Source organism: Trichosurus vulpecula, chromosome 3, assembly GCF_011100635.1.
Source record: "Trichosurus vulpecula isolate mTriVul1 chromosome 3, mTriVul1.pri, whole genome shotgun sequence".
Classification (NCBI taxonomy): Eukaryota; Metazoa; Chordata; class Mammalia; order Diprotodontia; family Phalangeridae; genus Trichosurus; species Trichosurus vulpecula.
Window position 1 is genome coordinate 334,103,175 of NC_050575.1, and position 25,778 is coordinate 334,128,952.

Here is a 25,778-nt window from a genome sequence, read left to right on the forward strand (position 1 = left end):
ATATAGCAATTATGTAGTGCCTAATATGTGCTAGGCATTATGCTGAGTGATTTACAAATGTTATCTCATTTGATCCTCACAACAGCCCTGGGAGGTAGGTGCTGTTAAAATCCCCAGTTTTTAGAGTTGAGGAAACAGGTTAAATGACTTGCCCAAGGCCACACAGCTAGTAAGAGTCTGAAGCCAGATTTGAACTCATTTATTGCTGACTCCAAACTTAGAACTCTATCCACTGTCCCACCTCTCTGCCTTATTATTATGACTAAGATTCCAAAAGCTTCCCCCCCAAAAATAAAATAAACCTAGAAAAAAATCCTAGAAAGATGGTAGAATGAGTAAAAAGCCCCAAAATGTGAACTGAGAAGGGGCAAGAAGGGACTTAACATTACTAGATCTCAAGCTATATTATACAGTAATAGTAATTAAATTTCGTGGCACTGGTTAAAAAAACAGAAGAGTGGAGCAGTGGAACAGACTAGATAAGCAAGAAGCATAAGTAATCAAAAGCAGTTACATCGAGGAAGGAATCCCTTTTTGACAAGAAGTGCTAGGAACATTGGAAAGTAGTTTAGCAGAAATTTGGTGGGGGACAGCATCATATACCATATTAGCACAATAAGTTCAAAATGGATAAATAAACTGAATATGAAAGGTCACACCATTAAAAAATAGAAAAGAATGAAATCAGAAATCTATCTCAGCTATGGCAGGAGAATTCACCAAAAAAAAATAAGGAATAGAGAAAAAATCATAAAACATGAGATAGGCACTTGTGATTACATGAAATTTTAAAAATTTTGTATTAATAAAATCAAGAAAGACAGAATTAGAAGAGAAACAAGAATGGAAAGTTTCCAAAAGAATTGTCGACTATAAATGACCATTTCAAAACTTGCTCCAAATTGTTAATATTAAGATAAGTGACAATTAGAACAACTCTGAGGTTTTTAATTTATAAAGTGGCAAATGGCAAAATGGCAGAAGTTGGGAATACTCAGTTTTGGAGGGGTTATTGAAGAAAGGCATATTGGTGGAACTGCGAAATGGTCCAACAATTCTGCATATCATTTTGAAAGTATTTGAGAAAAAATGCTCCTTTGTCCATACCCTTCAACCCAGTAGTGTTACAACCAGGCATATACCCTATAAGAAAATAAGTCAAAGACAGAAACTAAACTCCATTATATTCCAAAATATTCACAGCAAGTCTCTTTGTGGCAGTTTAAAAAAAAACTGGAAATGGTGTATCTATGCCCATTGATCTGGGGATGGCTGGAAAAAAAATTATGGTATATGACTATAAAAGAATGTTCTTTTTTCAGTAAGAAACAATGAATTTGAGTAATTCAGAGAAATGTGGGAAGAGAACAATATACATAGGGATTACAGCAATGTAAATGAAAATTTCCCTAAAAGGAAGTAGAATTTGAAATAACTGAAAAACTAGGAAAGTCTCAGAGAAGAAATAGTGAAGATAGGAGACTATTTTATTAGTGTGTATGTTATCAGATACATTTGTTATATCTAATACTTTTGCTTAATTGTTTTATCTTTGTCATGAGGGAAATGGTGGGCAATAGCTGTGACACTGATGCAAAAGGCTTCTATAAAACATATTTCTAAAAGTTAAATCACCTCCATTCTTTGTAAAAAGTTCTTTCTTTGTAAAATCAGAACTTGACATTTATACACCTTTATTTTTGTATGAAAATCATTCTGACGCATCATCTCTAGATATAAATGAGTGTGAGACAGCAAATGAATGCCGGGAAGAGGAAATGTGTTGGAATTACCATGGTGGATTCCGCTGTTATCCACGAAACCCTTGCCCAGATCCATACGTCCTGACATCAGAGAAGTAAGAAAAGTCATACCTCTCTCAAAGATGGCACTGTTCAGAACTCAGAAAGTCAAAACAGTTAGCATCTTCATGAATAAATGTCCATTCTGAATGCTTTCTCTTTTGTTTTGTTTTGCAGTCGTTGTATTTGCCCTGTATCAAATGCGGTGTGCCGAGATCTCCCTCAGTCTATAGTCTACAAGTATATGAGCATCCGATCAGATAGGTCTGTGCCATCAGATATCTTCCAAATCCAGGCCACTACTATTTATGCCAATACTATTAACACTTTCAGGATTAAATCTGGAAACGAAAATGGAGAGTTCTACTTACGAGTAAGTATTTTACATTAAGTCTCAGCTATGGAAAGGGGTGGCAATATTATTTCTTGATAAGATGCAAGTGTACAGCACCAAGTCAAGCATCTCCAATCAGTCTTAAACAAAATTAGAAAAATAATCCTTAAAAGTTTATTGGGGGTTTTTTAATCTCACAAGTTTTTCTTTTTTCACATGTAACCAAACACACACACCATTTTTCTAAATGGGTCAAGAAATGTTCTCCTTCCCAAATGAACCATGTCTGTTCATTTAAAGTCATTTTCTCTCCTTCCCCTCCATCTGTCACTGAGCCCTTTCTTAGAGGGTCTCTCAAATCTACTCTTTCTTTACAACTGTCACCACTCGAGTTTGGGCACTTAACACATCACAACTGGGTTATTGTAGCAGCCTCCTATTACACTTGGTCTCACTGTTTCCAGTCTCCCCCTGTGCCAGCCTACATAATCTCAGTGAGTTTATTTTTGGTCTTAAATCTGGCACCTTTTAAGATAGGATCAACACCCTTTACGGAGCAGTTATAAGTTGGTAGGGGCCATTTCATTCTAAAATAACCTTATTCATGAAGTTAAAACTTTCTTGAAAATCCCTTTAGGAATAGTTTTTTCTTAATCAACTTTAAAAGTCAAGGTTTTATTTTAAGAAAAGGAAAAATAAACTGGGAAAACTGTGTTTGTGGTAAGGTTTGCATATTTTTAAATGTTTACATGTTTACACTGTTCTGTGATGTGTATGTTTCTTTGCCAATGTGCTAGATATGATTAACTTCTTATAACTAACTTCTAAAAAGAAAAAACGTCTGTCTATAATTTGACCTTACAACTCTTTGCCGCTCCTTTTGTTCACTTATAAAGAAGCATAGATTCATTCAGTATTTAATGTCTAAAATCTAAAGTGCTAGACATGAAATTTATTAGGGTAATTTTTTTTCTTCCTCAGCTAATGCTAAGTCAGTAATATTGGATCATATAAATAACCATGATAATACGCAGCAGTTGGATAGAAACATCTCAAAATCTTCCACTGGAAAATTAACTTTAAAGTTTAAAGTAAGCATAATTTAAGATCTGAAGAAAGTAATTCTGGGACAACTCACAAGCAGTTAAAAATGGGGCAGCTAGGTGGAACTGTGAGTAAAGCACCAGCCTTGAAGTCAGGAGGACCTGAGTTCAAATTTGACCTCAGACACTTGACACACTTCCTAGCTGTGTGAACTTGGGCAAGTCACTTAACCCCAATTGCCCTGCCTTCCCCCCCTCAAAAAATGGGGCACAGTTCAATCTGTCCTTTTCTGTGAACATAAATATGTACTCCTTGGAAGCTGAGTGTAGTTCATCCTGGGGTATTCCTTAAAAGTTCACTAAATCCTTTATTATTTGTTAGTAGTATGGTACATTCAGATATAAATACCACAGCTAGCTTATTTACAAACTAAATGCTTTCCCAAATGAAAATAATGAATCTTGCCTTCCATAAGTGAAATAGAGCACTGACACTGGTTCTAAAACTGGTTCTAAATTTTAGCCTTTTTTTTCTTATTTGATTCAACAAGAATTTTAAAAATGACTACGGGAAGAGTATGATATCTCATAGTGATAGGGATAAAAGCATGGTTATTTCATATCCCATAACTCAAAAGAGTAGCCGAAGCAATTGCTGCAGAATTTCTCCCCATGAATTTTCAGAGATTCGAGAACTTCTTGTTTAGTAACTACTATGTACCCCTCACACCCCATCCCCCCTCACCCCCTATGCTAGATGTATTGAAGGAAGAAGAAGAAATATTAAATGTACTCCTGCCCTGAGAGAGCTTATAATTAGATGAAATTAACAAATCTAAAACAAACATAGAACAGTTCTGTACCAAATGAACTGCTGCCGATGATAGTATTATTGAAAAAAGAAAAAAAAGAAAATTTTTTAAAATTAAAAAAAAAAGAAAGAAAAAAGAGTGTGAACTGCTGCAGTTAGTCAAAGAAAGCTTCCTGGAGAAGGTGAGAGATACACTGAGCTTGGACGTGCCCTCTTGAGTACGGTGACTACAAGTTGAGTAACTGCTATCAGATAAGCAGGGACAGCAGAGGCCAACGGGCTACCTTTTCCACAGTATCACATGATATCAGTCAATCTTCATTTTTCTATCAAATAAGTTCTGACTAAAATTATCACAAATATTAATCATCAAGTATTATAATTTTTCTTTGTGGGCAGGGATAGTGTTTTTGTGTCCCTCACAATTTCTGACCCAGTGCTTTGTACACAGTAGGTGCTCAATAAATACTTGCTGAAGAAACATTGTATAAGAAAAGCTATGACTATCACTCCATTTCTTCCAAGCTTCAACACAAGTTTATGTAAAAAGTCATAACCGATCATTTCCATCAACCCTCATCTTCTCGCTCTATCAACTAGTGTTAAGCATGCGTTCATACTCTTACTTCTCCAGTCTTATTTGCCCTTTGGATTACCTTGCAATAAACAGAAAGAGAGGGGTAAAACGCTATAGGGTGACTCCCAGGATCTCCATCACACCTATTTAGTGCAGGGGTTCTTAATCTGGGGCCCCTGAACTTGTTTGTTTTTAATATTTTCATAACTGTGCTTCAATGTAATTTATTTCCTAGGTAATCCTTAGTTTATGTATTTAAAAACATTATTTAGAAATGGATTGTCCATTGGCTTCACCAGACTGTCAATGACACAAAAAAGGTTAAGAAATACCTAGTCTAATCCAACTTTTTTGACTTTACAAGTGAGGAAACTAAGCCTCAAGGAGTTAACATTGACTTTGCCAAAATCACACAAGTAGTAAGTAAGCAAAAGAGAAAAGATTTTTAGACTTGAGTCCTCTGACTTCAAAGCCATTGCTCCTCACACTGTACCATGAGCCCTCTTACTTTCAGTCCAAAGGGAATAATTTCACTCATGTGACCATTTAACTAATGTCACTCAATAAGCATTTATCACCTAACTTGCTTGAACATTCTACCTCCTTCCAATTATCCACTTTCCATTTGCACAACATCAGTTTCTTTAATAAGCTTTGTGGTCTGACTACTGTTTTACACTGTGTCTCTGTCAGAAACATCTGAAAATAGTTTTGTTTCTGACTTTTTAAAGAGGCCAGGCCCTCTTCCTTCAACATTGTAAAATTTCATTCAACCAAAACGCAATAGTGTTTAAACAGAGATATATTGTGGTTTCTCCATAAATGTCTTTTGGACTACAGAAAGATTTGTAAGTTGTTCAACTCTGCAAATTCATGATGTTATGTAGAATAAAGGGATATGGTACCCTCCCTTGAATATAAAAGTGATTGTTCAGTACTTTTAATATGCTTATTAGCATAGGCATACTAGCAAATGACTAAAGATTAAACATTTAAATTTATTGTATATGTTTATTATAGTTATAGATATTAACTGAATTCCCACACTCGGGAAACATTAAAGCCTGAGAATTTGCCAACCTTAGAACCTACTCATGAACTTACTGACCCATTTAGAGACTCACATGCTGAAACAACCATTTGTATATTGCATATCTATAATTTTGTTATTTATCATCTTTAAGACATGAGATTATAACATTTAGTCATAGAAAATCTTTAAGAGGCACATTATGGCATTGAATACTCTCTGAAGAGTATGTTAAATACTTTTAAATGACATAATCACAAATCACTCAGACTTTTTCGCCATCCTTCTCACACAGTCCATGCCTCCCCTCCACCAAAAGGGAGTCAGTGTATTCCTATCCCATTGAGACTCTTCATGAGCCCCATTTAGGGTTTTCTTGGCAAAGATACTGGAGTGGTTTGCCATTTCCTTCTCCAGCTGTATCAGTAAGGCAAGATTCATGACCTCGAAGATGACCATGAACATGCCTGTATTAGTTCAGAATCACAAAGTATAAGAGATTCTCTAGGTAGAAGGCAGGAGAAATATAACATTTATGTAGAAATCAGAGGATCAAATCCCAGAACCAGTAATTCCAATTCGCTATAGCGGTAATTGTATTCCAAAACCAGTAAGTCTACCTCAATGTAACAAGGAAATTACACCACAGTATTATAGCAAGGAACCAAGTCATCCTGTAACCTTCAACCCCTGCTGGGGCCTTCCCATAAACACTCACAAATCCTAACTGTTTGCCTGCATTCTCTCCCCCCTCAGTTCTCTGGTCTCTGCAGCTCCCTGATTTCCACTGTCCACTCTACACTCTCTCTGCAGCTCTGTCATTCTTATTTCTCCTCCTTGGGCTCAAATCTGAATTCTGAATTCTGACCTTACAATGGCTACCTTCTGGGTATATGTACTCTTTTTAGGGCCCAAGGGCTTCATGCCCAATCAACAACAGGGTGTAGGCCTGGGGCTTAGTGCCTAGTGAGTAAAAGGGTGTAGGCCTGCCTACAAACAAACCTCTAATCAATCTTTCCTTAACTAGCCCCACCTGAGGCCTATTGAATGGGGGAAAAGGAGTTTTTAATCACTGATTGGCATCACAAGGCTGTAGGCCTGCCTCTAATCAAGCCTCCCTTAACTGGCTCCACTTGAGGCATATTGAATGGGTGGGGAAAGCTCTTTAATCACTGATTGGCATCACACCAGCTCATTTTACAGATGCAGAAACTGAGGCAAACAGGGCTAAGTGGCTTTCCCAGGGTCACACAACTAATATGTGACTCACAAAATGCAAGGTGTTTGTTGACAATGAAGAACGAATCACAACATCCCATTGAGATAATAATACCACCTTGACTTTTTCCACTTATTTTAAAAATGATCCACTTCTCATCTGAGTGGTCTTTATCTAAAGTTGGGTTTAATTAAAAGGAAAACTATAGGCATGGATGGAAACCTAGAAGACAAGGTATTGTCAGGAAGGCAGAAATTGGGTACGTATAAGAAGGTAATAATGGTTGGAGGTGAACAAGGAACAAAGTGAACTTAACAAAGAGTCAGGTTGCATTGGAAAAGGGTGGGGTAGTGAGATGATGCCTTCCCTGAAGATTTTCCCACAGCCCTTAAAAGGGCTATAGTTGTTAGTGAGAAAAGTAGCAGCCTGAGAGGAACTTGTCTTCTTACTCTCCTTTTTTTTTTTCTAATTTCAGCAAACAAGTGCCATAAGTGCAATGCTCGTGCTAGTGAAGTCACTATCCGGACCAAGAGAATATATTGTAGATCTCGAGATGTTGACAGTCAACAGCATAGGAACCTTCCGGACCAGCTCATTGTTAAGACTAACAATAATAGTAGGGCCATATTCATTTTAGTCATTCATCAGAAACCACCATAGGCACTTAAATCAGCCAAAGAATATTGTTATCTTAAAGCACTTAATATTTTATTTATAGACATATCTAGTAAGCCTGCATCTGTAATCTGTACACTCACCTATAATTCAAAAAACTTAGCACCGTGTTTATAAATGGGCATTGTCACATACTGTCAAGATTCAAAGTTTGCCTTTATTACTGTATCTGAATTAAACATTAATCCAGTAAGCAGGTCTAGTTCAAGAGGTCTATGCATACACTATCCTGTGAAATTTTAGAGTTGGTTTGGTTTTTTTCCTATCACAATAGGACAAAGCAAACGATAATACATGATACTTATAATAGTTTAAAAAAATTTAAATATGCCTCTACTGACAATCACATAAAGGAAACAAAAATTTAATATTAAGTAACATACAAGTAAAAATTTATCTAATAGGTTAAATGTATTTCTTTTTTTAACTGCCTTGTAAGAAAGAGAAAAGGTCAATAAAAATCTATTTCTTTAGAAAATGAGGACCTATCTTATATTTGTGTTGTTTTTTACATCTGGCTTAGAGGTGGTTATTTATTACATGGCAGAGGAAAGATTGTATTGAAGCTCTGATTACAATACAATGATGTTTATTTCCAAGGGCCATCCTAATTTTCTTTTTAAAAAATTATGGACTGTGATTATTCATTCTTTCATTCAATACATTCAATAAACATTTACTAAGCACCTACTATGTGCCAGGCACTGTAAATTTTGTCCAATGGTGCATGAAACTTTTAATAGAAAATTATGGTGTTGAAAAATATTTTCAGTGTTCTTTGTCTGTATAAGAAAATCATGACTGTTTCTAGCCCCATGGGACACCTGTTGTCACTGATCTGAATAGAGTCCCAAGCGACATGAAACAAAATGAAGCTAAAAATACGATTTTTTCAGAATTCTTTTGCTGGAGGGGTTTGGCTTTCTGAATAGAATTTAAATTCCTAAAGTTTGCTGCCTTATAAACATAGCTTTTAATTAGTACACGACATGTGCACAAAAAGAAAAAAAAGCAGGGGTGGTCTTATGTATAAGACTTGAGATTTTATTCCTTATGTCCACGTTAGAGAGGGGCTGGGAAGTGACATTCAAGTGAACAATATCAAATTGCCTTTCCATTTATATCTGTGAAAATGCTTTAGTGTCCTCTTCTTTGTCTCAAATGTAACAGTTTTTACTTTGATGTACAAATATATTTTTTATAAAAATAAATGTAATTCTTATAGTGGACCATCTAGTCTCTGGCCTGTGTGAGATTCTGACAGCCTGTATGATTTTGGTTTCTGGAAAAAAAATCAGAAGATTATTCCAAATCTGTGCCCCTTATGGGAGGTGGGGTAGCACATTCTGGTAGTTAAGATCAATTAATAGGATTTGCTCAAGGAAGAGTAACCCTTCTGAGGAATGAGGTCTTGATATACAGAAAACAAAACAAAAGAAAAACAATATTGTACCAGTCAATGCAAAGTTTATAGTTTTACCTGTGAACCAAATACAAAGGTTTTGGCAAGAAGTGGAAGGACTTTATAGTCAAAAGTCAAAACCGAGGTTAGTTACTGCAGGGTTGAACAAGGAAATTCTCTGATTGAGCAATAGCTATTGACAAAAGGTTGGTTTATCTCTTATAACTTCTTCACCCAAGACATGATTATTTTTTATAGTGGTACCACAGCCATGACTGCTGTTTGTTGTGCATATCATCATCGTTGTGAGCCCAGATACTACCTTTCCTTCTAGAAAGTGTGGCAAGTGAAAGATGGAGTGACTAAGGAAACAAAGATTCGATCTTCCAAACATATCAATTTATTAAGCAATGCATGCTAATTGCCTAACAAATTGGAACCAGATCACTTCCTCAGTTTAAGGCTAGATCCCGAATAGAGGGGGAGACAGATTTTTATACAGTAAAAATAATTACTCGAATGGGGCCAATTGATTAAAAGGAAACAATACAATATTAGGTAATCTGATTTCTAGTTGGATGAAAGATCAGGGACTTTCCAAGTTGGGAGGGGGAAAGTGAACAGGTGTAATCCCGTGAATTCAGAAAAAGAGGTGTCCTACTTCCCCCCAACTGTCTGTGAACAAAGGAATATGGAAATAACACCTAATTGTTCAGTACAGAGCCAGTTTTCAGATAAGACACATGGGTTGCTTGAGGTAGACAATTGTGAGAAAACTCCTTGCATCACTGTTTGGGGCTGACTGAGTTTCTCGTCAGCATAACTTAGGTCCTTGGTTAAGGGTCTCTAAACAGCAGGAAGAGGTGGTTCAGTTTCCCAGCCATACAGAGCTAAATTCAAAAAATGCAATAAGGTTTTCTCCTAATTCCCACAACTGAATAAATGTTCCTCACAAGACCGAATTTGGACTAGACCCATAACTGAATACAAAGGGAACCGAATTAGCCAGAGAAATGAGTCGCAAGATGGAGTCAAAAGCAGAACTAAAGTCTGTGACTTGATAGGATAGAGTTAGAAGACCTTTTGCAACCCTGAGATATACACATTGTCCTCTCTTCCTCTTCTCAGGGCCATAACCCTTCATAGGACAGAATATTACAGATGCAAAGGACTTTGCAAGTCATCTACTGCCGTGTCAAACTCAAATACAAAAAGGGACAACCATAAATAAGGATCCCTACAAGCCACATATTGACAGTTTCAAAATGTAATATTATCTATGTTATATTGTATATTATTTGTTAAATACTTCCCAGTTACATTTTCTTCTAGTTCAGGCCACACTAAATGGTGTTGTGAACCACATGCAGCCCACAGGCTGTGTGCTTGATGCCTCTTATCTACAATACATTCATTTTATACATGAAGAAACTGAGAGGCAGAGAAGGGAAGTTTTCTTCTCTCCCTCCTGTAGGCTCATGTCTCCTCTATAATTCCCCTGGACCCTAAATTTCCCCATTTCCCCTTCTCCCTAGACCCCTCCTCAGTGGTTTCTCTAGTCCTCCTATGGCTATAATATCCATGGTCCTTTTGCCTCCATTCCTTATTCCCCCTGTGCTATGCCTTGTCTTACTTCACCTCACAAGTCCCTTCCAGTCCACCAGATGCTTGAGGGAGTCTGTTGTGAGTCATGGTTCTCTTTGACTATATATTGTTATTGCTTTCAAGATTATTAGGGTTGGTTAGGATTTAGGGACCAAGGTGAGCCCACTACAATAAGGACTGAGCAAATACAGGATTTGTCTGTATTCTGTATAAAATAGTCCTAATTAATGAGGCCAAATGGCTCACCACCAGTATTATGTGATTATGTTATGACCTTGCCTATGAGTTCCCAAGATCTTTTGGTATATAAGTTTCAAAAGATAATCAGATCTTATCTATTTCTAAGGCCTCCTCCCAGGGATGCTATCATGGTTAAGCCCCAGTTTTTACACCACTTTTTTCTGTACCAGTAGAATGTACTGCAAATTGGCCTGGATAGCCCCTGACTTACTCAGGTAGTTGTCGCTGAAAAATCAGCGATGGCAACCATAGTTTGTTGAAGGGAAAAAGTAGGCTAGGGTGAGGTGGGGTGACTATTTCATTATTATTACCTGAAAGAAAGTAAAGTGATTAAATTGATTGTTCTAAAGGCACTTGGACAATGATGGATGCCGTGTTCTCTCAATATGGTGCCTTCATGCCTCAAAAGCAGCCTTTACTTTGAATAACTATTTCTTTTAGGTTAAATAGTTCTTTTCACTGCAGTCAACATGAGGGATAAATATGCACGGAGCCAAGCCACAGAAGAGAAGAGTGATTCCTATTGTGATTATTGGATGCATCAGCCATAAAAGAATTATACACACATACACATGAAACCAACATGGCTAAATTGTATAATTGAAATAATTTAAATAGAACTCCAATTCATTTGGCCATAAGTTCAGTGTGAGTCACATTCTACCTGATGCTTGATGATGTTGGAAAGTATAGAAAGAATACTAGCCCTTGTGGTACCATCATTTCCATGACTTTTGCCAAGATTTTCTCTGGACCTTGATTTATCCCACCTATAAATGGAGATAATGGTAATCTTATAGTTGATTCCAGGAAAAAAAAAAGTCATGATTTGAATTATGAGAATATATATGAAAATATCCATTTTTGTATTAGCACTTCATCTCATATTATTGTCTTGTGTATGTATATGTATGTATTATACACACACACACACACACACACACACACACACACACACACTGTCCACTGATACTAGAAAGGGCCTTAAAGTATGTGATGTGACCTTGGAAGTTGCCACTGCACAGATCCTTTGACTGAGAAGCCAGGAATAGGGTAGTAATGCATTGCAGAATCCCAACATATCTGTCGCTTCCTTCACAATGTGTTAAATGAAAACTGTAGAAAAAGAAAAAAAAATAAGCGATGGTGCTAGCTTCTCTTCTACCACTGCCTCTAGGGGGTAACTGCTTCAGCAAACTGAAAATATATGGAAAGAGAAAGAAAGTTCGTTCAATACCTCAAGACCACCTGAACATAGGACGATGAGATTATTTCCTCTGCAAACTTCACAAATCAAGTTTATTGTTGAACCTTGTTTCCATGACTCCAAGCAACTGCTTATGTTTTGAATAGCCATGCATGTCTCTAACTTTATAACTATCCTGTTGAAATATAGAACAGCTGCTGGACTGGTCATATGTTATGCATATGGAGCCCACCGGGGACAAAGCCCACTGTTAACATGTAGAATTAGTTTTAATGCTCTCACATTTCTATACCAAGTCATCATCTCGAAACTATGGCAAGGTTCCATACTTCCCAGCTGGGAGAACACCTGTAGAACACAAACCTAAGAAGCCATGATCCATCTGGTACCAAAAATCAAAATTGTTTCATCTGGCCAGTAGACCGAGATATCAGGTCCGCTGAACAAAACTGGGGCAAAAAATAAATGAACTTCTCCTATTTGGTCAATAAAGATGTCTAGGTAAGATGTTTGTTAGCAGAAGACAGGCTTATTTTATAAGACAGGTGTGATTTAAAAGAATTTTAAAAGATATGAATGCAGCAACTCAATTTTAGCCTTTCCTAAGAAAACACTCTTCCATATCAAAGCATTGTCATTTAACAAGGGGACACAACACATACTAACCCTAGTCAAGCAATTTAAAATTCTCTTAAATCACACTTCCCTGTCTTATAAAATATCCAGTTTCTGTTCGATTGAACCCCAGGTTCAGTTTTAATTTCCCTGAGCCTTAGTTTACTCTTCTGCATAAAATAGGGATAAAAAAAAATACTTTGACTTTCTGCTTCACAGGCTTGTTGTGAGGAAACCACATTGTAATCGGTAAAGGTCAGCATATAAGGGAGCCATAACACTTCCTTTAAACTCAGTTGATTTCTCACCTCTGCAGCAAAAGACTGAGGTGCCCTATCAGCCAAACTTACCTAATCTTGACCTTATAAAACATACCTGGTTTCTGCTCATCCTAAATGTGGGGATGTTACATAAGGGGAAAAAATGGAAGGTTAATTGTCAAATGGATGGTATATACACTAAATGAGATGATTTCAGAAATGGGAAGTAACAGGAAAAAGATTCATGGAAGAGGGACCTGAGCAGGGCCTTGAAGGACAGGTAAGCTTTGGATAGATGTAGAGGAATAGGGAGAATGTTCTAGACCAGGCAGATGCTGAAAGTCAAGATGGAGGGGCCCTTGCACTGGCATGACCCAAAGACAGGTCTTTAGTTAGTCCCACTGATGACACTAGAAAAGTATAAGGGGAAAAATGTCTAGAAAAGTTGCTGACCCTTGGCTTATACTCAAAATCTGGGAAATGCAAGCAGCTGAGTGGCACAGTGGTTGAGTGTTGGACTTGGAGTCCAGAAGACACAAGTTCAAACCCAGCTTCAGACAATAACTATGTGACCTTGGGCAAGTCATTGAACCTGTCTGTGCCTCAGTTTCTTCACTTATAAAATAAGTATAGTAATAGCACCTCCCTCGCAGGGTTGTTGTGAGAATAAAATGAGATATTTGTGAAGTGCTTTGCAAGCTTTAAAGTGTTATATAAATGCTAGCTGTTATTATCTCTTCTTGTCATAGTTAGCTTGGTCTTTGAGCCACATTCCTATTAGTCTCTCTTCATGGACTGGGTGCAATTAGTTGAGTGTGTCTGAATTGGTTGCCCCCAGAAGTCTTTTTGCCTTTATTTCCGACTAAGATTTGTTGATCAGACAGTAACAAGTGAACAGAGACTCCAGAGAAATCAGCACTACAAGCCTGCACGTACTCTTGTTCCCAAAACCAGCCTCGTTATTCTAATATATGTGATAGAGCTGAATCTTTTTGTTTTGGGAGAAAGAGGTCTGGACCTGGGATTTCATCAGAGTGCCAAGTGAGGCTTACTCTAGGACCTATTGTTGGCCAATCAATGAGAGCCAGATTGATTTTGGCTTAAGGCAGAGTCCTTAAAAAAGAAATCTAGCCTGTAAACCCCCCAGATATCTTGTGTGGTTTCAGTGATCAAAATTTATATTCCTTTGGGCAGAGTAGCAGCAGGTAAGGTCATGATTCCTCATGTGGACAGAGGGAGTGGAGGGAGGGAGAGAAGGAGTGAAAAAGGGAAGGAGGGAAGGAAAGAAGGATGGTTCTGATGGTTCTGAGTGAGTGTAAATAGCAATTGTCTCTGTTTTGGCCAGAAACCCTGAGGGTCTTCCCCTCCCCTCCCAGATTGATTATGGTTTGTGTTGTGTTGTGTTGTGTGTGTGTGTGTGTGTGTGTGTGTGTGTTTTCACTAGGTGAAATAGGCCATTCTTTGCCTCATTTCTTACCTAGATTTAATCACCAAATGGGCATTGCCTCAGACAAACTAAGACCTGGGAAAGAACTTAGCTTAAAAAGGCCAAGGTCTCCCATTGCATCCAGGGCCATCTCTGGTCATTCTGATCTATGTCTTGCCACTGGACACAGATGGCTCTGGAGGAGAAAGTGAGGCTGGTGACTTTACACAGCCCTCCCTCACTTAAATCCAATTCAATTGCAAGTCATGACATCACCTTCTTGTTGTCTTGGTCCTCTTTGAGAACAATGGACAAACAACAAACAAATGATCATCAGGTTGGGTAACTCTCAGCGTAGAAATTCCCTCCACCAATACTGATGAACTACTCATCTGTATCTTAGACTTAAGAGAGTTGTCTGAGAATTTGAGTATATTACCCATGTTATCACAACTAATATTCATCAGAGTTAAGACTTGAGCTCATCTCTTCGTGCCTCAAGGTGGGCCCTCTATCCATTACTCCACACTGGTGGACAGAGGACTGGACAATGAGGATAGCTATTCTTTCCCCCAGGTAAGAAGAGTAGTCGATGGGAGTAAAGGGCAGACGGTGATTTCCCATTTTATTTTGAAGCCCAATTCTTTTGTTTCATATTTCTTCCTTTTATCATCCTCCCCCTCTTTCAAAGTCAAGGATAAGCAGAAAGTTAGTTCCCGTATTTCTGTGTATTCCTGTATTTCTGTGTATCCAATAAGATAAAGCATCCCCATGGGAGGCCCTTCCCAGTGATTCATCCCTACCTCAAAAAGGATAGTCTTCTATTACTTAAAGAAGTAACTGAATAATAATGAAAAGACAATGTAGATAGAAGGGAGCTTTTGGAAAGAGCTAAAAATTAAAAATACATCATATTTCTATAGGACATTATGGCTTACAAAATGATTTCCTCACATCAACCCAACCTCTGCTACTTCACAGAAACTGCCATCTTCTATGTTTTACCTATGCAAAGATCCATTGACCAACTTCACTCGGCGGCAATAATAGTCTGCTGGTACTTGTAATTTATACTCTAAGTAAAATGACTTCCCTGTGACTCCAAGTGGAATTTCCCACAGATGGTCCTGTCTAGCACATGCTAAACATTAGGACACCCACCTAAATAAACCTGAGGCTTCTTAGAGCATGGCTGCATGGCTTCCCCGAGGCCTTTGTGACTGTTGACGACTGTAGTGTGATTTCAGAGCTGAGTTCTGTTATCTCCAGATATAAGAACTGAGATATCTCCAGGTAGGAAAACTCCATATGACATATCTCTAGATATAAGAATAGGGAGCATTTTAGGATGAATTTCATAGAAAAAGCCCTCAGAACCAATTTCATTGCGGCATCTACTTTGGAATTTGCTGTCAAGTACAACAGCATAATTTTAGATCAGTGGTTCCTAACCTTTCTGAGTATTAAGATCCCTTTTTAACATCAAAAAATTCTATAGAGCCACGCAAGATAAAAGTTATACTATTAGCATCCACTGATTGAGAAAATACGTAACAAAAAAACTACTAAGAATTTAGTAATGTTTTTAAATGAATTCATATTTATTAGCTCCAATATCATCGATGCACATTTTTTAAAAGTAAGCCATATGAGATATATTTATTCCACCCACAAAATGCCAACGCTTGGTGCATATATGGATTTTCAGACCTTTGACAACAAACTCTCTGATGCTGCAGAGGTCTGAGGCCCAGAGGCTAAAAACAACTTCTTTAGCTCTTTTTGTGGTGGTGCAGACTGGGAAACTAGCAGGATCCCTCTCAGTTAGGGAATGGTTGAACAAATTATGGCATGTGAATGTAATAGAATTCTATTATGCCATAAGAAAAGATGAAAGGAGTGGATTCATCAAAACCTGGGAAGATTTATGAACTGATGCAGAGTGAAGTGAGCAAGAAGAAGAGAACAATCTATACTATAAAAAAGCATTTAAATACAAACACCTTTGAAAGACTTAAGAATTCTAAACCATGCAGTGACCAACCATGATTCCATAGGGCTGATAATGAACTGTGCTACTCACCTCCTGATGGACAGGATGGAGAATGAGATGGACATTTTTGGAAATGGATAACATAGGAACATATTTGCTACAAGGGTTTTCTTTTTCTTTTTTTATTTTAAATGGGGAGTAGTTAGGAGAGATAGAAAGTAAATACTTGTTTATTTAAAAAAAAGAGTGATTGCTTTAGCTGGAAGATATTTAGGCCTAAGTATCTAAGTGATTGTCTAAACATTTGAGTTTTAGAAACAACCAGAGCAAAAAAAAGGAAAGGAAAAGAAATCTTTAAAAGTTACATCCTAATATATGTCCCATATGTCACATTTCCCTGTTCTGGAATGCCAGTTAGAATTGTATCCCCAAAAAAATACCTGTCACAGTTCCAAATATAAAAGTCAATATAGAAGATATGTGGCTTTAAGAATTCCACAAATACTGACTGATTCAGTTATGAGCATGAAGTGAAAACAAATTGCCATAAGGCCTTATCTAGAACAAGAAAAGGTAAAATTTACCAGGTACAATAATCAAATGAGATAGTTTTTTGTTTATCTTATTCCGCCTGGAGAAGTATATGCCAAATATTGCCAGTCTAATTAGAAAAAATTTCCACCAAAATCTCAGCAACAGATTTTAATGCCTTCTTGAAAACTGAGTTGTCAACCAATATAAAGATCACCAAACTGGGGCAGCCCATGACAACCAAGAGCCTGATTCTTACAGTTCTGTAGCTAGACATGACATAACTTTGATTAATGGTTCTCAGGGAATTCTTTCCATTTTTGAAAGCATTTTTAAAAAGCTGCATAAACATAGGCTGGGCTCTAATTGGGGGGAGTCCAACTTCTGCCTGCATCAAAACTGTCAGGATTCAAGCGGACAAAAGGAGATGTGTTTTGAGGAGATTGGCTTTTTGTAAGTTTTCCCAATTCATAAGATGTATAGCATCTCAGCCCTGTAAAACAAACAAACAAAATGTCTGGTCCATTATTTAGCTGTAAAGGAGGCTGCGGAGATTTGATAAAGTAGCTAGCTACCTTTGCATGATAAAATTTCCATACTATTACCCCAGGGTCCAATAGTAGTAACCTTCATTATTGTGGCTTATGTTCTTTAAGAAAATTCATTAAAATGCATTGCCATGATACTAAAAATTACAACCAGGGAAGCCCAAGGCTCCCAAGGCTCCAGCCTGGGTTTAGCCATGGCAGCTGCACCTCTTCTGAGCCTACATCTCCTCTGTTGTCGTTGTTCATCCTTCATTCTAGAAGAGGACCAATGAGGGTGATTTCATGAATTGATTTTGAGTGAGACAGCTCAGCAAAGTCATCAGCCTTGCTCTCTCCTCCAGAGTCATCAGAGTCCAATAGCAAGACAAAAGTCAAGACAATTGATGATGGCCCAGAATGCAGTGGGTGACCTCGACCTTTCTAAATTAAGGTCTTTCCCAGGTCTCAATTTCTCTGAGGTTGCACCCATTCAAAGAACCAGGGCTAGGTAAAAAGTAAGACAAAAGGTGGCCCAATTTACCATCCCAAAGCTATCAAGACCCTTAGAGTTTCTAGCCTTAACAGAGAACGATTGCTATTTATACACATTCTAAGTCATCAGAATCTAAACAAAGAGCCACAGAGGCTTGGTCTGGGCCATTTAATGAAAATCAGAATGATTTGGGTTTAAAGGCTAGTCTAGTAGCTCCATTTAAAACACAATGGACTTTTTAAGCCTTTTTTCAGAGTTATATTTCAAGAAATCAAAAATGAAATCTACACTGGACAAAAGTAAATTGTCTCAGCTTTTTAAAAAAAAATAATGAAGGAGGAGGAGGAGGAGGAGGAGGAGGAGGAGGAGGAGGAGGAGGAGGAGGAGGATAAAAGAAATAATAGCAGCATTTCCCAAGTTCTGTTCGAATTGTCTGGCTGGGTTCCCAGAGGGCAGCTACTACTACTCTCAGATCACATGATAAAGACAGTTAATACAAAATGTTCTCCTAAGAACCTGGTTTACTCCTTCCCACAAGTACACACAGCATCCATGGGAGGAGGAGGCTTAAACTTAGGTACCATAATGGTAGTGAGATCCACATGTAACAAATGTGTATGACAAGGTTTAATTCGCATCACCTGTTCTGGAAGTCCTTCTCTCTGTGTAGAGACCTCATGCAGAACCCTTGTTGTTGTTGTTGTTGTTGTTGTTGTTGTTGTAGCTCCACAGTCCTCCAGGGGGCCTCCGCCATAGCCTTGGCCTCTAGGTGATTGCCATTTTGAACTCAAGTAACCAAGTTGCAATTAGTCATTTTCTCCTGGAGTCACCACAAGGATGAGCTCATGAAGGAAAACTATGAAAGTGTGTCTCCCAAGGAAGGAGGGCCCTGAGGTGACAAAATCAGATGAAACAAAACATTACATGAACCAGCTTTCGCATGAAGTACTCTGCCATATATTTAGGTATCTCCCTCTGCAGGATATCATGTACAGAATGCCTCTCTCAGAAGCTGAAGGAGGCAATGACACTGTATCTGAGAATAGTGAAAATTACAGATCCCCATGCAGGCCACTTGTGGGAATACATGCCAACTGGCTTTACTGATTCCAGTTTTCTAACACTCAACAAGATGCCAGACATTGAGCAGCTCTGTGTCATTCACCTTGAGAGGCAATGGTCCATGGCCATGAGGCCTTTAGCATTCCTGATGTGCTAGAAGCCTTGCAAGCTTGCTCAAACTTACTGGGCACGGAGATTTCACATTTGGAGTTGGTGGAAGCCATCTGGATGTATAAGCCTTAAGTTTATATTTTGGGGAAGTTTCATAATCATAATGGAGCTCTTCCCATCCCTTCTGAAAACAAACTGAAAATTCCCATAGGAGCCAAAATTCAAATCTGGCATCTAGTAGGGGTGAATGTTCCTGAAATTCCTTGTATCCCAATGCTTAGGCACCTGTATTTGAAGTGGGTGAGATTCACCAAGCCCCAGTCTTTTAAACATTTCCTTTGCATCAGTGTATGTACTTTTGTCATGAAGAACGGTAGAGGGTCTACAAACTCTTTGAAGTGTACCATTGGTAACAGGATCAACTTCTGCTTGAAACCTGGAACAATTAGAGTTGATTCCAAGTTCCTTTCCTTAGAGGTCTCATCCAAGATGTAGTTGGATACAGTTGGCAATCAGCTTGTTTTTGAAATTTGCACGCTATTGTTTTGGAGCTATTCTCGAAGTAAATCTTGGCTACCTCATCATCACTGCCGCTTGAAGGTTACATGAAGTTAGAATGCAGCCTTCTCTAACCAAAGATGGCATCTTTTCTACACCAAGGATGGCAGAATTGATGTTCCCACAGTTTCAAACCTTCCACTTGGGATATGTAGATGAGTTTTTATCGTGACGCAAAATGATGGGTGCTGATTTGGTGAAGCAAGGCCTCGCTGATGTAGAAAACCCTGGCATCCTCACAGATAACAGGACAAGGCCATCAATGAGGTTTGTTTTTTTTTTCCTGTATCAAACACCTGCTCATTTATAATTGCCTTCATTTGCATAACCCAAATAACTGGATCACAGACCATTCAAGATGGATAGGGTTTATTGACCTTATCTTGGTGAGACATTATGCACTAAAACTTGATTCTTTCCATCAGTTTGTCAATTTGTTGCCAGTCTTAGAGTTTATCTCTTTAGACCAGATGTTTCAAGAACCATGCAAAGATTGTGCACATGTTGGTCTGAGTGCAGGTACAGGGATTGGCATTTCATCAGCCCTTGTGAGCAACAAGAATTCCAACAATGAAAATGACAAACATCAAAACATCAGCCCCAGGGGGCAGAGCCAAGATGGTGTCTGGAAAGCAGGGACTTGAATTAGCTCCCCCCCAGGTCCCTCCAAACACCTATAAAAATGGCTTTGAACAAATTCTAGAACTGCAGAACCCACGAAATAACAGAGGGAAGCAGGGCTCCAGCCCAGGAAAGCCTGGATGGTCGCTGGGTAAGGTCTATCACGCACAGAGCTGGGAGCAGAGCAGAGCCCAGCATGAGCCGCAACTGGACCAACCAGACCAGGAGCCAGGCTGAACATGCCCCAGCACCCTGAGTCAGTGATCTGTGGCAGTTACCAGACTTCTCAACCCACAAACACCAAAGACAACAGAGAAGGTTAGTGGGAAAAGCTGCTGGGACAAAGTGAAAGGAGTTCGTGGTTCAGCCACTACCCTGGAGGCAGCGGAGGTGATGCAGCTCTCAGGATACTTACACAGCTACAACTGCAGTTGCTTCAGGCCCCAGACCCACCTGGTGGGAGGAATTAAGTGGTGGATCAGAGCAGGAGTGCAGAGCCAGCTTAGATCTGAGTCCAGTCTGGGTGGGCAGTTCTTGGGAGAGAAGGAACACTGGTGTGGCAGAGCTTGCTGTGTAGAAATAACTCTGAAAACAACAGCACAGCCCCTCAAACTTGGGACAAAGTACTCTCTACTCTACAAGCAGTCATACCCCAACAAAAAACTCAAGGGTCAGGTAAGTTGGCTGGGAACATGGCCAGGCAGAGAAAACAGACTGATTCAGACTCAGACTTTGGAATCTTTCTTTGGTGACAAAGAAGACCAAAACATACAGCCAGAAGAAGTCAACAAAGTCAAAGAGCCTACATCAAAAGCCTCCAAGAAAAACATGAATTGGTCTCAGGCCATGGAAGAGTTCAAAAGGATTTGGGAAAGCAAGTTAGAGAAGTAGAGGAAAAATTGGGAAGAGAAGTGAGAGTGATGTGAGAAAATCATGAAAAACAAGTCAATGACTTGCTAAAGGAGACCCAAAAAAATACTGAAGAAAATAACACCTTAGAAAATTGACTAACTCAAATGGCAAAAGAGCTCCAAAAAGCCAATGAGGAGAAGAATGCCTTGAAAGGCAGAATTAGCCAAATGGAAAAGGAGCTCCAAAAAAACACTGAAGAAAATACTACCTTAAAAATTAGATTGGAGCAAGGGGAAGCTAATGACTTTATGAGAAATCAAGATATCATAAAACAGAACCAAAGGAATGAAAAAAATGGAAGACAATGTGAAATATCTCATTGGAAAAACCACTGACCTGGAAAATAGATCCAGGACAGATAAGTTAAAAATTATTGGACTACCTGAAAGCCATGATCAAAAAAAGAGCCTAGATATCATCTTTCAAGAAATTATCAAGGAGAACTGCCCTGATATTCTAGAGCAGAGGGTAAAAAAGAAATTGAAAGAGTCTACCAATCACCTCCTGAAAAAGATCCCAAAAAGAAAACTCCTAGGAATATTGTTGCCAAATTCCAGAGCTCCCAAATCAAGGATAAAATACTGCAAGCAGTCAGAAAGAAACAATTTGAGTATTGTGGAAACACAATCAGGATAACCCAAGATCTAGCAGCTTCTACATTAAGGGATTGAAGGGCTTGGAATATGATATTCCAGAGGTCAATGGAGCTAGGATTAAAACCAAGAATCACCTACCCAGCAAAACTGAGTATCATGCTCCAAGGCAAAATATGGATTTTCAATAAAATAGAGGACTTTCAAGCTTTCTCAGTTAAAAGACCAGAGCTGAAGAGAAAATTTGACTTTCAAACACAAGAATCAAGAGAAGCATGAGAAGGTAAACAAGAAAGAGAAATCATAAGGGACTTACTAAAGTTGAACTGTTTTGTTTACATGCGTGCATGGAAAGATGATGTGTATAATTCATGAGACCTCAGTATTAGGGTAGCTGAAGGGAATATGTGTGTGTGTGTGTGTGTGTGTGTGTGTGTGTGTGTGTGTGTACATATAGACAGAGGGCACAGGGTAAGTTGAATATGAAGGGATGATATTTAAAAAAATAAAATCAAATTAAGGGATGAGAGAGGAATATATTGAGAGATGGAGAAAGGGAGAGATAGAATGGGGGAAATTATCTCACATAAAAGTGACAAGAAAAAGCAGTTATGTAGGAAGGGAATAGGTGGCAGGTGAGGGGGAATGAGTGAATCTTGCTCTCATCGGATTTGACCTGAGGAGAGAATAACATACACACTCAATTGGGTATCTTACCTCACAGGAAAAAAGGAGGAAGGAGATGAAAAAGGGGGCATGATAGAAGGGAGGGCAGATAGGGGAAGGAGGCAATCAAAAACACTTTTGCAAAGGGACAGGGTCAAGGGAGAAATTTGAATAAAGTGGGATAGGATAGGAAAGAGCAAAATATAGTTAGTCTTTCACAACATGAGTAGTGTGTAAGGGTTTTACATAAGGATATGCATGTGGACTATGTTGAATTGCTTGTCTTCTCAAGGAGGGTGGGTGGGGAGGGAAGAGGGGAGAGAATTTGGAATTCAAAGTTTTAAAAGCAGATGTTCAAAAAAAATAATTTTTGCATGCAACTAGGAAATAAGATATACAGGCAATGGGGCATAGAAATTTATCTTGCCCTACAAGAAAGAAAGGAAAAAGGGGATGGGAGGGGAATGGGGTGACAGAAGGGAGGGCTGACTGGGGAACAGGGCAACCAGAATACAGGGCATCTTAGAGTGGGGGGGAGAGTAGAAATGGGGAGAAAATTTGTAATTCAAACTCTTGTGAAAATCAATGCTGAAAACTAAATATATTAAATAAAAAAAATAAAAAAGAAGAGAAAAAAAAGAAAATCAATGCTGAAAACTAAAAATATTAAATAAATTAAATAAATAAATTTTTTTTAAAAAACCATCAGCCCCAATGTGCCCAATAAATAATTCCCAGAAGGTCAATGACCAGAACGAGGAGAACAAAACCTGCCAGGACAGACAGGTCAAAGATCAGTAGATTGCCATTAAGGCATTGAATGAAATATAAGAAGTGACTCACAAAGATAGAATAGAAATGTATGCTCAGTTCACAGCCAGACTATTTTTCCCATGGCATTTGTGGGAAATCCATCAACCCACCAACCCATAGAGGTTGATGAAAAGCAAGCAGGACCCAGCAGTCTTCAGCATGCTGCAAAAGCGACATCAATTGCCCTTCCTGATTCAGACAGTAAAGTTGAGGAAGAGAGTATGGGAGTCCCTGGAACCTGCATTGCTAAGACTAATTCTCAGAACTACTCTGACTAAGACAAAATCAGAGAGCCAGTAGAATACAGGCAACTTCCAATGAGTGAAAAAGGCAAGATGCCATTTCAAAAGAGATACAACTTCTGTCAAGTGGGCAATTTGAAATCATCTCTATCAAGGAAAATAGCTTTGAGAAAGGCTGCCAGGTTACAACTGAACAGAACAAAGCAAAAATGAAAGCACCCAGCAACATGCCAAAGAAGAAAAGCAAAGATGTTTATCCCAGTTGTGACAATAGTCTGGGTTCTGTGGGCAATTCCCCCTTATGCAATGCTGTTTCTCAAAGCCCCGACTTTGTAAGGGTTGTGATTGGAAATTTTGGTGAGCCCAGTACCACAGCACTAGACCCATCCTAGCCATGTATCTCCTCTCCTTGTAAGACTGAAGGCTCAAGGATCATAGAAAGAGAAAATTCAGTTTCCTCCAGGTGTTCCTGCAATAAGTTTCAGAAACCACATAGCAGAACTAGCAGATGTTCTAATGATGAACAGCCTTTGACCAGTAGAGCATGTAAAAGGTCCCAGTGGCATAGGATCAGAATTTTCCTTTAGTATTCTCCCAACTGATAGGTCTCCAAGCCCAGTCAATGACAAGAGGACTAATGGGAATGTCTATGGAGCCACAGGGGATAACAGGAGGAAGCTCCCAATCTGAGAGTTTTGAAATGTAGTATATGAAGACTACCCTCAAAGACCTCTAATGAGAGCCAGGAGCAAACATTCTCATGTACCACTGGTATCTGAATCAGAGATTACCAAGCCAAAGTCATATCATCCAATGAAGTGGAAAAGTACAGTTGATACGTCCACGAATACCAGCTAGCCTACTATCAAAGATGATCACGTACAGTTCTTGTTCTGAAATTCAAAAATCTTGTTGGAATCACAATGACCAACTGTGGAATCACAGATATAACACTAAAAGATTGTCCTAAGATGATGTTCATTCATACTACAAGATATAAAGTCCTGAAGCACTTGAAGATCAAGAATACACCAACTGCAAACCAATTTGACTGCTCAGTGCCAGAAACTGAACACAAATCAGGTACTAGACCAAATCATAAACCTGCCACCAAAGAGAAATACTTTTTGCCCAATGCAGCAGGTCAACACTCTAACTTTGGAATAGAGATATTCAGTGCCCTCATTCCTATCACAATCTGTATCACTCACAACTTTAGTAACCCTCCAATGTGCAGAACAAAGTTCACATTCGCAGTTGAATGGACACAATAGCAAACATAAATCAAGAATTCATTAAGTATGAGTTCTTTCTTGAAGCCACACAAAGTGAAGGAGACTTGAATATACCAAGTTCCCTTGGGGAAGAGAGATTATTTTCTAGAATGTGTTATGAATGGAGCCTTATATTCCATGATTATAGAAGTCCTGTGGCTTAGGTCACTATAGACAGCAGAGCCTAATAGCTATTCAAAATATGACTTTGAGGATGATGAAAGAATCACCATCTACGATACTCAGAGGAAAGGGCAGCTATCTGCCAACATCTGTATGGCAACAATAGAGGAGGAAATCTCAAAGTTGCTTCAACTGAAGCAAGGAGTTTCTCAGTGAATGGTTACCATTTTCAGCCAGTATTGTGATGTCAATGGAGAGCCAGTAGAGGATGACTATGTATGATTGGGTCGAGTGTGCCCAACCAGCCACTGGTCACTCCCACTTTCCAGTTACTTCTCTGACAGAAAACAAGAGGATATGTTGGACTACCTTAGTGTACTACCATGTCTCAGGGCCAAATCTTCGAAAGGAGTCAGGTACCCTAGCTTGCTTTTTTTTAGCATACATAGTAAATACACAAGAACATCAACAGTGTGTACAAAGATTTGTACATAATGGGAATATGGAAGGGAGAAGTTTCTTGGGCCTTAGACTTGATATCATATGTTTATACAATTTAACTTAAAAATCCATATTAATGAAGGCAGGTAATACTGAAGAGTTGACACAGTTGTTTGTTTTTTCTTGACTCTTTTGATTCCTAAGTGTCTCTTCATGTGCCAAGCCAAGACTTCAGTTGCTATATTCAGAAAAATCATTGGCATCTTCTTAAATCTGTGCCTTTTTCTTCCTGGGCAAGTTTGTTTGAGTAAATCTATTGAGCAGTTTGTATGTCTCTCGTGCATTAAAAGAAAAAAAAAATCTGAATGCTGTACCAACCTGATTGGAGAGGGTGGAATAAGATTTTCTGTACGAGATGGTATTATCTATTTTTTAAAAGTATTACAGTTTCCACATTTCTTAAAACCAAACAAATAAATAAAAAAGGCTTATGGGCTGAAATTTCCTGAGTTTGAAAACCTGAAAAAAAATTACGACACTCGTTGATTTTTTCCAATGAAAATTTGATGTAT

The 25,778-nt window shown here is 38.5% G+C and overlaps 1 protein-coding gene and 1 pseudogene across 1 annotated transcript in view; both read left to right on the plus strand.

The window, feature by feature from the left end:
- EFEMP1 (EGF containing fibulin extracellular matrix protein 1) overlaps positions 1 to 8,720 on the plus strand; it is a 72,535-nt gene extending 63,815 nt beyond the window's left edge. Inside the window, 3 exon segments of the mRNA XM_036749522.1 lie at positions 1,735 to 1,858; positions 1,980 to 2,175; positions 7,292 to 8,720. Coding sequence (XP_036605417.1) covers positions 1,735 to 1,858; positions 1,980 to 2,175; positions 7,292 to 7,453 — 482 coding nt within the window. The 3' untranslated portion in view covers positions 7,454 to 8,720.
- Positions 8,721 to 18,627: 9,907 nt separating this feature from the next.
- On the plus strand, positions 18,628 to 25,047 carry LOC118844825 (annotated as a pseudogene).
- Positions 25,048 to 25,778: the final 731 nt, after the last annotated feature.